Below are 12,916 nucleotides of genomic sequence, written 5' to 3' on the forward strand. Positions count from 1 at the left end.
CTGGCCTGCTCGCGATCATCCCAGAGTCCTGAAGTAGGAAGGAAAGAAGTTCACACTCAGCTTTGCAAAGGAGCGTGGTTCGCCTAGAATACTTTGGGACGGCTGAGTTACACCTGCCAGGGATACAAGAGGTCTTCAGGGGGAGGATCCAGTCCCTGTGGGTGGAGAAGGAGGGCGAGCGCTTTCGGCGCGGCTTGGCAACTAGCCTGGGGCTGGGAAGCCCAGCAAGACATTTTAGCCCCCTCCACCCTGGACGCTCCTCTGGCAGAGACAGGAGGAATCGCAGCGCCGGCAGGGCGTCCGGTCCCGCCAGAAGCCGGGAGTTTCGACAGGACGCCCCCTCGGAGGTTTTGTTTTCCCGTCTCCCGCGGCCAGGGTCGCGCTCACTCCGCAGCGGAGAGCCGCGCTCAGTGGCTGGTCCCTGCTCCTCCCACCGCACTTAAGCCCACACCCACGGGCGCCCCGCCCCCCTCATCCTTATAGAAGGGGCGAGGCTCCTCGGCGCGCCCGGGAGCTACAGGCTTCCCGGAGCCGACGGCGCGGCTGCCAGCTTGGCCAGAAAGCCCAGGCGCCGCCGCGGCCAATGTAGCCGAGTGAGGCGGCGGCTGCGCCCGCACCATGGAAGGCAGCCCCACCCCAGCACCAGCCCGGGTCGCTCCAGACCTCCGCCGCCTCCCGCGCCCCGCCTGCCAGCACCCGCTGCTTTTCTCTGGGCGCCTTCCTACCCTCACCTCGAAGCAGACATGAAGGGAGCCCGGGGCGACGGGAGCGCCCCTTTCTGCACCCGCCTCAACCACTCCTTCCCGGGCATGTGGGCGCCCGAGCGCTCCCAGGAAGCGCGGGGCAACCTCACGCGCTCCCCGGAGGCCGGCGAGGACTGCCGCTCGGTGTCCGTGGTGTACCCGATTACCATGCTGATCACCGGCTTCGTGGGCAACGCGCTGGCCATGCTGCTGGTGTCGCGGAGCTACCGGCGCCGGGAGAGCAAGCGCAAGAAGTCGTTCCTGCTGTGCATCGGCTGGCTGGCGCTCACGGACATGGTGGGGCAGCTGCTCACCAGCCCCGTGGTCATCGTCGTGTACCTGTCCAAGCAGCGCTGGGAGCACCTGGACCCTTCGGGGAGGCTGTGCACTTTCTTTGGTCTGACCATGACTGTCTTTGGCCTCTCCTCGCTCTTCGTCGCTAGCGCTATGGCCATCGAGCGGGCGCTGGCCATCCGGGCGCCGCACTGGTACGCGAGCCACATGAAGACGCGTGCCACCCGCTGGGTGCTGCTCGGCGTGTGGCTGGCGGTGCTCGCCTTCGCCCTGTTGCCCGTGCTGGGCGTGGGCCATTACACCGTCCAGTGGCCCGGGACGTGGTGCTTCATTAGCACCGGGGGCGGCGGCAACGGGACTAGCTCCCCGCACAACTGGGGCAACCTTTTCTTCGCCTCCACCTTTGCCTTCCTGGGGCTCTCTGCGCTGACCATCACTTTCGCCTGCAACCTGGCCACCATTCAGGCCTTGGTATCCCGCTGCCGGGCCAAGGCCATGGCATCGCAGTCCAGCGCCCAGTGGGGTAGGATCACCACTGAGACGGCCATCCAGCTCATGGGGATCATGTGCGTGCTGTCGATCTGTTGGTCACCTTTGCTGGTAGGTAGTTCCAGGGTGTGCAGAAGTCTGGGTGGGGCACCCGCACACAGTGGAGACGTCTCAAAGTGACAGCACCTGCAGAGGTGTGTTTGCATCTAGAGAACATTGGGGAGACCTTTCTGCCCGCGCTTTCTTGGTTGCAGCTTCATAGTTGAGTTCCTCACTTACTTGCTGAGCGCCTTCAAAGTCCCATACATGGCATTAGGTTCTGGTTGTACCCACTTTGATCGGAGAGAGTAAGAGGATACCCCGGTCTGAGTTCAGTGCCTGTGCAGAGGTAAAGTTTTCTCCTGGGTGCATTATAAACAGAATGGCAATGACAGCTGGAGCCTGTGGCTCTGGGCTTTCTCCTTCTTTCAAATACCTCTTGCACATTGAAGGGATTATCAGTCTGCAAAAGTCCTCTACCTGCGACCCCAGGCAGGCACAGCTCTTGCAGCTTTGGAGCCTCTCAGCGCTCCCTCAGCCCAGCCCGCACTAACCTGCCTAATAGGCTCACTTGAGATGAGAGTGAGTCAGGGGGCCCGGAGGCCTTGTCACTCCTGCCCACCAGCCTTTGCTTGCCCTGTTGGCAACTATTCAGGACTGGGAGTAAGGCCAATCCTGGGGTAGGAGGTAGAGGTTTCTGCGCTGCCCAGCTCCGCACAGGGGCGCACAGTTTGGGAGCAAATGCTGTTGCCACAGGCTCCTTGTCTAACAGCCACTCTTACGTCACACTTTCCTCTGTTACTTTTAGCTGGAGATTTCTGTGGGTAAATGCTGTTTTCCAGTTCCTGGTGAATGGAGGATTATTGAGGCCTCCAGCAGACTGGCTTAATGGGAGCTATGTTGCAGAAAGAGTTTTCTGCAATTTTTATACTGGACTTGGAAATTTATTAGACAGTTGTGAGAAACTTCTGAAACCCATGGATATAGTTTTCAGAACCCACACGCATGTAGTTTTTCCTTTTCAATTGTGGTAAAATATATTTTAAATTGTGGTAAAATTTACATTTTAAGTGTCCAGTTCAGTGACATTAAATACATTGGCATTGCCCTGGCCAGTGTGGCTCAGTTGGTTGAGTGTCATCCCATGCACCTAGAGTTCACTAGTTTGATTCCTGTTCAGAGCACATGCCTGGGTTGCTTGCAGGAGGCAGCCAATCAATGTTTCCCTCTCCCTCTCCCTCCTATTTCTCTAAAATCAATGAAAAAATTTTTAAAGAAAATTATTGTGTACCACTTTCACTTTTAACTCTCTTGTATTTAAAAATAGACCCCTAGTTCCTTTTCCCTCCCAACATCTCCTTCATTTGACAAAGCAAATATTCCAGAATACCTGTGTTTAACTGGTGTAGTATATTTAGAGCACAAATCTTGGCTACAAATCAGTGACGACGAGTAGTGACAAGGAGAGCTATGTTGGGACCTAACTGCCCATAAGTTGCTGCATGGTCACAGAATTCAGGCTGATGTCATCACCATGGCTTATCAAAACCAACACCACTTTTAGACATATTTACTTCTATGGTTGAGGAATGGAGTGTGTAGGTGGCCAAACAAGGGGGGAAGGAGTTGTAACTAATGAACACTTTACTATGATAATGAACATAACTTTAAAGGCAACCAAGATTCTGAATTTTTCCCAACTGTCATTTGAGTTCCAGGTTCTTGAGTTTGCTCTATCACACTATTTCCTGGAAAAAAAATGCACTTAAGTCATATGAATAAAATGCTTATTCATACAGTTAACTGAACTTATAGTTGTCTTTTTATTTTTAAGTAAATGAGATAGTAGTGTGTCTTTTATCTTAAAACTTTTATTTAATATCATGAACTCAGTGACTTTAGGAAGAATTTAGATCAATTCTGAGAATCGTAGCCAACGATGGCCAAACTTACTTTCTTAAGACAGACGGTATTTGGAAAGTCTTATTTAATTTCAGTTAATACCTGCATTCAAACAATATCTATTGGTTTGCATTATTTTATCAGGAATGTTATTAATTTGGTTATCATAAAAACATTGAGCTTAAAAAAAATTAACGTGATTGATTAAATCGAAGAGGAGAAATTCAAGATTTGCAAAATAGGTACTTTTAAAACTAAAGCAAATGGGTCTATCATCTGCTTTATGCCCTGTTGGAATTAACTGTACAAATATCAGTAAAGAGCTGGAATTATTTCAAAGGAAAGAAACTGGCAAAACTGCTTTCTTAATAAGTGAGAAAATTATAAGAATGAAAACACTAGAACTTAGTGAATTGAATTTTCAGTGTATTAATGTTAAAGTGAGAGGTCATAGTCTATACTTTTTTTTTCTTAACTCTGGGTAAAATATAGATGCCCTGTTAGCTTTACTAATCTAATGATATAAACTCCCTCCTTAGAAGGACCCTGAGTATATCTTCTCTTGGAAGTTTATCATGATTATAATAATATTCCATTGTTACTGCTAGAAAACTTAGGAGAGAAGAGAGTAAGAAAACACCTCAACTGCTACAAGATCCCACCACATATATACTTAAATTTAGGTGATCTGTGGTGCAAATAAGAGCTTTTGTACTTTTCTTTTTCCCAGAAACTTCACAAAAGCAAGATGTGAAATTGAAAATACAGTGGAAACCAATGTCATCATGTCTATGATCCTTCGCCCCATTTATATTTAATTTGCCATCATTCAGAATTAGCCAGTTGACTTGGCATGCAATCTGTTTGGTGTTTATTATTATTATTATCTTATTTTTTAATGAACCACAGTCACCTACTAGTTTAGTTATTTGAGATGAGAGCCAAGATTCCAGAAGCAGGCATTCCCTGAGGGTTTTGTATGAGTGCTTTTGTAAACCAAAGCATTCCCCCAACAGGGAGAGTGTGGCAAATACTGAAGCTCTCTTAAAAACAGTAAATATAAAGTAACTCTCAACTTTGTGAAAAGTGAGGTATGAGGGACAGGATTTCTCATTTACAACTCTGGAACTGGATACAAGCAGCCTTAGAAATGTTTGCCTTTAACCCTAAACCAGCACACTCCCTGCTCGGTGTCCACAGATGCAGACAGCAATGCTTTGGTTCCAGAAGATAGTTCACAATGTAGACGTAACTGTATTTTTTAATTAAAGGAATCCCTGATATATTTTGACAAACGAAATTTGCCTGAAATATACTATATGTGCCAGGTTATTTTACAGAAATAATCCTGTGTTATAGTATTAAAATGTTCTGTTCACTTGCTAATTTTCACTTCCTATAAATTTCAGAATATAGTTTCTGAAATGATTGGGGAAATAAATGATTAACTGTGTGAATTGGCATTATAGGGAAAATCTTCTATAACTTGCTTTTATAAGAATTGAGATTATTTAGCATTCTTTACATTTTTTATTATACTATAATACATTTTAGGCACTGTGGAAGGGATGTTAAGTACAAGACTTACGAAAACTTGGTCAGAGTTATAATCTGTTCAGAGAACCAGAGTTGCCACATTTATGAGTAAAACAATTAGAGAACAATACAAGATCAAATGCCATTAATGCCTTTGATTCTGAGAAAAAAAGCTCATTTAAACTTGCTAGAGTAGGCTTCTAGGAGGTGGTGAGATGGCATAACTTGAACTCAGGGCTGATAGTGAGTGGCCCAAGAAGCCAGCCAGAGAAATAAAGTGTGCACACTGGAAACATGGGAAAAATGGTTTGAAAAGGCTTAGGGGCCAAACTGAGGTAGTTAAGATGAACATAGGATGAAATTTGTGTTCTTTTGCCAGTAGGCAGTACAACCTCTTTTTTTTTTTTTTTAATAGGGGAGAGGATTTTTATTTTTATTTTCTTTAATCCTTTATTGTTTAAAGTATTACATATGTCTCCTTTTTTCCCCCGTTGAAGAGGATTTTTAAAAGTTTGGCAGTGCAATAGTGTGTGGGTAGATTCGGGCTAGAAAAGGGAACGCGAGATCAGTCACAGCTTGCTTTTGCAGGCTGGGTAGGGCCTTAGGTCAGAGGCAGTGGGAAGAGATGAGTCAGAGAAGGAAAGGTAAGAGAGAACTAATGCTATTAGAAATGGTCAATTTAAGGAGTGAGTGATTGGACAAGCATTTCTTACACATCTACTATGTCCTATTTACTGGGGTAAATTACCTCATTTAACTGCGTCCTGTAAAAGTGCCACTATTGTCTAAATCCTTCAGGTGAATAACTCAAGTATAAAGTATATTAGAATTAGAATAATTTTGGATATCTGGCTCTGAGTTTATTTTCCATTTTTGTTGTTTATTATGAGCTTAGATGGAGGCCGTGAATTCTATTGCTAATCATGGCACTGGGTAAGTTATTTATCCTTCCGTCTGTAAGTGCGGCAGTAGGACTAATAAATATCCAATAATATTTATGTTATTCTCAGGTTTTCTTATTTGGGAGGATCGTGGCTCAATGAATCAGAATGAGAAACTTAGGATTTGTTTTATTTTTGTAAGAATGGGGGATTCTGAGTGACTATGGCTTTCGGACACTATATAAGATAGTGGATTATCTGAGTGATATATCCAGGAAGCCAGTACAAATTGAAGACTGAGATAAATCAGAGAAAAAAAAAAAAAAGACAGATTTTTTTTTATTTTTTGAGTTTATCAGAGAGCCAAGAATTAAACAGTCCTTAAGCCAGTAGATTGGAAGACATTCAGATGGTCTAGAGTTGTAGCATAACTGTGACTCATTGGCCTTTCTCTTTTGAAAAAGCTGGGAAGGTCAGTGACTCAATTATGAGTTTCCACAGGTTCATTTTTCTGGGGTCCTCTCTGGGCTGTGTTGGGTGCTCCAGCCCTTTGGCCACACAGCACCCACCTTGCATTTCCCTGTCATAGTCTGAGTTACACTTCCTGGACCTATTGTGTAATTGACCTCCTGAGGTCAGGTAAAGTATCTGCTTGTGCATTGATGGTTCCCCACCCCTGTAGGAACTATAACTGCCTGCCATCCAGGTATGCCCAGTACATGCTTATTAACTGAATATCTACGCACCCAAATCAGAAGACAGGGTCTGGTCCCAGTTACAGAAACAACTAATTGTGTGACCTTAGATCAGGGGTCCTCAAACTACGGCCCGCGGGCCACATGCAAATACAAATATTGTATTTGTTCCCGTTTTGTTTTTTTACTTCAAAATAAGATATGTGCAGTGTGCATAGGAATTTGTTCATAGTTTTTTTTAAAACTATAGTCTGGCCCTCCAACGGTCTGAGGGACAGTGAACTAGCCCCCTGTTTAAAAAGTTTGAGGACCCCTGCCTTAGATAATTCATTTTTTTTAAATATATTTTATTGATTTTCTACAGAGAGGAAGGGAGAGAGATAGAGAGTCAGAAACATCGATGAGAGAAACATCGACCAGCCGCCTCCTGCACATCCCCCACCGGGGATGTGCCCGCAACCCAGGTACATGCCCTTGACCGGAATCGAACTTGGGACCTTTCAGTCCGCAGGCCGACGCTCCATCCACTGAGCCAAACCGGTTTCGGCAGATAATTCATTTGATATTTTTGTGATCTATTCTCTTCTGTAAAATAGTAATAAAAACACCTACTCAGTGCATTTCACAGGACAATAACGAAAACCAAGATAAATGTATATGAGAATAATTGGGAATATTCCCCCCATATTAGGAACACTACTTTGGTGTTTTACTGGATGGTAATGTTGACTTGTGTTCAGATAGACCTTTTCCCCAGGAACCTGGAGAGAAGAGACAAGTGATGTTTTACAGCTTAATTCGTTATAGTTCCTTGTTGGGGGCGGGGAGGGGAGGGAATGTGGAGGAGGATATAACTTTTCAGAAAAAAAATAAAATAAGAAAAATGGTAAACCACATGTGCTTAAACTTTTACAAGGTATTGTAATTCATCCCTCCTTCTCTCCCCTGCTGCCATCACTCTCGCTCTCCTGCATTCCCTCAGCTCTGGAATCCCTTTTTCCCTCACAGCTGCCAGTGAACTCTCTAAATCTAACAAGTGCTGGATCCCATCTCCCCTCTGTCTTAAACCTGAGGAGTGACCACCACCTTGTGCTCTGAGGACCTCGCCACAGATCTAAAATATGTCACCTGTCTCTCCAATGTGGCACTTCTCCCTGTATTTTTTGATATGCTCAGATGTGTCCTCATGCAAATGCTTGAGTCAAATTCATTGTGATTCTAGTTGTTGTCCTAGGTGAGATCGTCTGCAAACGTAAGGGGATAGCCTGTGCCTTGGTTGAACAAAATTGTTACCACTGACTCACAGCTCAGAATTGAGTTTGCAAGAGTTAACTCAGGCCACAGCATGAGCATCACACAGTTGTAAACTGCTCCGCAGATTGGCCAGATCCTGGCAGGGCATTAATATTATTTGCAGCCTACAAATAGCACAGCCTATAACTTCACCCTCAAATGGCCCACCCAGACTTTCTCTTGGGTAACATTCAAAAGGAGGAGATTTCAATGGCTGATCTTGGCACTTATTCAAAATCTACATATTATTTCACCAGTACTGATTTTTATGATAGGTGTTTAAGGATCATAAATCTAAAAATGAAAGACGGTGGCAGAGATGGAGGAGGGGGCTTGATTTTTCACACCTTAATTCTGTTAAAAATTAAAAAGTTATTAATTTATGTAAGAGTCATGTAAGATAACCACAGGACAAATCCTATAACAAACATCATTACTATTTTTACAAATCTTGGTAATGCAAAAACAAAAGGTCAAGTTGGAGCTGGAGGCCTATTTTTTTTAAAGCAATTATTGATTCCAAAAAAATCAAGTATAATTTTTAAAATATACTTTTCACTAATCCTTGGATATTTCCTGAAAGTAGATTTGATCTATCCTTTTGTTCCTCTTTCTGAATACGTAGTAAGTGTCATTTTCTGTGGTTGTGAATATGCGACTGTTGGTATAATTCATAAAAAATTGGAAAAAGAAGCATGTTGTTAATGTTGAAAATAACAAAAGCGAGATTGTGAAAAATTAGATGCATTTTGGGCAATTCACCACACGGCAAAGTTTATCGCGGTCTTGTATGAAATTTTCCCGGGAATGTCCTGCTAACAGCCACCTTGCTTGAGTTAGATAGAGCATGCACTTCCCATTTCCCCATTTCGATGAGCATCTTCAATAGTCCCAAGGCAGCAGTGGAGGTTCGTGATTAAGTGATCGTTGACTAGTGAGCATGCCTGTTTTGTGAGAAGAACAAAATCTAATGACTGAAGAAGCAGGTGAGGGCCACAGAGAGATGAAGGCACTGGAAGGCCAGAGACCTGGATTCTGGTCTTGGCTTTTCAGCCACATGATAGAAGTCACTTTATCTTTCTGGCTTTTCTTTTCCTTGTCAGTGAGATCAAACATTATCAACTCTAGCCCTCTCTTCAGTTCTGACTTCCTGTGGCTCTAAGTAGATAAAATCATCCCTGTCAGAGATACTATACTAGATGCATGGGGGAAAATACCCAAAGACTTTGTAGGAAGAAGCATAGAAATATGTACAAATAGACAGAGTAGATCTTGCGTTCTTTCATGAAATCGTTGTAGAACTATTTATTGAGTATTGCTATATGCCTGCCACTCTGCTCATCATGGTTATACAATGGTGACCAGGGCTGAATTATATGGTTATACGCATTGAGCATTACGTAATTCTAGGAGGCCCTATTTACGCTGTATCCTATGCGAATGCTGCTCCTATTTGAGCAGTTTGCAACCTGTGCCCTCCTTGGTAGCCCCAATGGTAAGCCAAGCAAACATGCTATCCTCTTTCACAAAGCTTTCAATATACTAGACCAGTGGTCAGCAAACTCATTAGTCAACAGAGCCAAATGTCAATAGTACAACGATTGAAATTTATTTTGAGAGCCAAATTTTTTTAAACTTAAACTATATAGGTAGGTACATTGTTATTAACTTAATTAGGGTACTCCTAAGGTTTAGGAAGAGCCACACTCAAGGGGCCAAAGAGCCGCATGTGGCTCACGAGCCGCAGTTTGCCAACCACGGTACTAGGCAACAGTCAATAAACAATCTTGCCAAGACCCCAATGTAACTAGTCTGATGGGTCATTGCTGTGGTTTCTCGTAGCTACATGGTTCCGCTACTTCAGATTGGACTTGTCTGGGCAGAAGGGCAGTGCAGGTCCACTGCTGCTGGAGTGTGTCCCTGCCCAAGCTGTAGTGGGTCTGTGCTTGGATGCCACCATTAGAGAACCTGAATTCACACCCATGACTCCCGCCGTAAAGCTCAGCAGTCATTCCCTGGAGGACAGCCAAGGTGCTAGAGAGTATGGTCCCAGAGGGCAGCTGGCCTCAGGCCACACACTGTCTAGAATCAGCCTTCCCTTTGGGGTTCTTAGGCTCTGGGTTGTACTCACATCACCTTCTGACATGTTTGCCTTTGCTTTCCAATGAATTGTTAAGACTTTCCATGTCTTTTCCCTCAAGAATAGAGCCAAAGGCACTCTTCTCTGAGTTTCTTGGCTTCAGATCTTGGGAGAAAAGGGTAGGTCTTGGCCTTTTTTCCCCCCAGAAGACCCTCAGACCCCTGAGCATGATGGTCTACCTCTTTTCAAGTGACCAGCATAATAGGATGCCACAAGAATCATGATCCCCCAGAAGAAGATCCAGACCAAGCTGAAGCGAGCTAGCTTACGGAAAAAAGAAGAAAGAGGAACGGGGTCACTGGACTCACCTAAATCGAAGGGATCGCCAGGGTGGAGGTGGCCCTGTGGACGGCTGAAGCAGGGCTCCCTTTGTTTCTCTCACTTTGACTTCTTGCCATGTGGCAGATCCCCAGTTCAGGTTCTGTTTCCAGGGACATAGCTTTTCAGCTCGTTGGCCCAGTACTATGTTCTTTATTTCAAAGCCTTTGGCTAATAGGTTTATATTTCCAGTCTGCATGCAGAGTTTTAATTTTGCTTTCATGGCAATACAATATTTCAGTGAATACGTCATTTTGAAGCAGTTTCAACATAGATCTTTCTTTCCTTCTCTCTCTCTCTCTCTCTCTCTCTCTCTCTCTCTCTCTCTCTCTCTCTCTCTTTTCTTTGTTTTGTTTTGTGAATACAAGAAACAGACATGACAAAGTCTCAGGATCCTGCCTCATCTACAAAGATTAATGTGCATTTTGTTGAGCTACAATGAAAGATTTAGGCTCAGAGAATTGTCCAGAAGTGAGTTGAGGGTGTAATGTTAATTTTACAATGAAACAGAGGTAGCTGTATAAGGCTTTGAAAGCTCACACTATGTTAGAACCATAGTGAGGAGACCAGAGAAGAAAAAGTTCTTTCTTTATTTTTCCATAAAGGGTGAGTTATAGTCTGGGTTTGATGTTAATCTGGCAGCTTTCTCAGTAGATGTGGTAACAGCCAATATACTGGGTGGTAGACGTTTAAATTTATTTAATGGTAGCAATTTCCTCCAAGAATAGACTAAGGATTTGCCTGGATTCAGAAATAAATTTCTTAATGTTAGCTTTTGTTCTATAAAAGACATTAGGGAACATTTTGAAATGTGGGTGTGTTTTTTTCCCTAGCATCTATTTCTAATTAAATTTGCCGTAGGTCAGTTTTAGGAAGTATGGGAATATCTCCTGACTTCAAAGCTCTAGTCTCCTCCCTAAACTTGGTCCTTGGTCACAAACACCAGAATCCAAAGCACAAAGGGCACATGAGGAAAGGATACTGGGGGCTTGGGGGCCACAGAAAGCTGGCGGGCCAGTTTGGAAGGCAGGCAGGACCCAGGCTCTCTGGACGCTGAGCGTCCGTTGCTACCTGCTGCTGGGTGAATCTGGTATCTAAGAGCTGCCACTCCTTGGTGTTGCTCTCTCACTCTTAACAGTCAAAGTCCTGGGTGCAAACCTGGCTGCTTTTGCTTGGGATTTTTTACCCCCGGGCTATGCCAAGGGGTCACTAGAAGGATCAAGCACCTGCAGCATCTTGTTTTTTAACTAAGAGTGTGAAGTAAATGCTGGGATTTCTCTCCTGCCTAGAATACATAGAAGCGGTATTTCAAAATTGGAGTATTAATATAAAAGGTGGTAGCTCATTATTATCATATAATTAATTTTTAGAAGCATTGTAACAGTAATATAGCATATGTGTGTGTGTGTGTGTGTGTGTGTGTGTGTTAGAGAGAGAGAGAGAGAGAGAGAGAGAGAGAGAGAGAGAGAGAGAAACATCTATTTGTTGTTCTACTTATGCATTTCGTTAGATTCATTGGTTGCTTCTTGTACATGCCCTGACCGAAGATGGAACTCACAACTTTGGCCTATCGGGATGATGCTCTAAACAACTGAGCCACCTGGCCAGGGCAAGCCCTTTATATATATTATCTTATTTAATATTCATAGTTATTGATCAGTTGGATATTTTTTATCTCCATCTTTCAGTTATACCTACTAAGATTCAAATAATTAGACTGTTTTTCCTAATCATTTAATGCTATTATGCTCTGCCTCTTTTTCATTAGTTTATTAAAACATTTTCAAATTATATCATTGAAAATGTACAAAAAAACCACACAAACCAACAACAACCAGCAGATTGATTGAGAATAGTCAATAACCACAGAAACTGACAGGGTCAGATAATCAAGGTGATTAAAGATTTCCTGTTGATTCAGGAAGTGACGGACTTTCTTAGGAGCTTGGGTTTTCTACAGACAATTTTATGAGTATCTCCATAGAAGGTGATAAGAATTTTTGATTGTTCTACAAACCCTGTGATTTCATTCACTGTCATACTATAATTTCCTGTTTTCTGTAAAGGTGTGGTATCAATTTAATCCAGTTCTGTCTGTCCAGGCTTAGAATATTCACACACAGTGGTAAAGTTTTACTGGGCAAACATTTTTCAGCTAGTATGATTCACAAATATTATTCTTTTTTACTAAACTATTTATAAAACAAACTAGAGGCCCGGTGCATGAATTTGTGCGTGGGTGAGGTCCCTTGGCCTAGCTGGCTATTGAGGCTGATCAGGGCCATCTTGCCCAGTTCTGATTGGGGCCAATAGGGGCTGACCAGCCAGGGGGAGGCTGTGGGAGGTTGGCCAGACATGGGAGATTGACTGTGGGAGCGCACTAACCACCAGGGGGCAGCTCCTGCATTGAACGTCTGCCCCCTGGTGGTCAGTGCAAGTCACAGCGATGAGTGGACCAGTCAAGCGGCTGACTGGTAGTAACAGTCGCTTAGGTTTTTATATATATAGATACAACTGTTTATTGAGTTCCCTTTGCTTAGTGGGGAAGTGTTTGACTACAGTCAAATTTAGAAAATGTGTTTTGAC

At 43.8% G+C, this 12,916-nt stretch overlaps 1 protein-coding gene across 1 annotated transcript in view; it reads left to right on the forward strand.

Annotated features, from left to right (window-relative positions):
• Positions 1-516: 516 nt before the first annotated feature.
• PTGER3 (prostaglandin E receptor 3) overlaps positions 517-12,916 on the forward strand; it is a 77,478-nt gene continuing 65,078 nt past the window's right edge. Inside the window, exon 1 of the mRNA XM_081085894.1 lies at positions 517-1,637. Coding sequence (XP_080942020.1) covers positions 744-1,637 — 894 coding nt within the window. The 5' untranslated portion in view covers positions 517-743. The remainder of the gene's footprint in view (positions 1,638-12,916) is intronic.

This window comes from Myotis nattereri (genome assembly GCF_964212035.1).
Source record: "Myotis nattereri genome assembly, chromosome: 3".
NCBI classification, from domain to species: domain Eukaryota; kingdom Metazoa; phylum Chordata; class Mammalia; order Chiroptera; family Vespertilionidae; genus Myotis; species Myotis nattereri.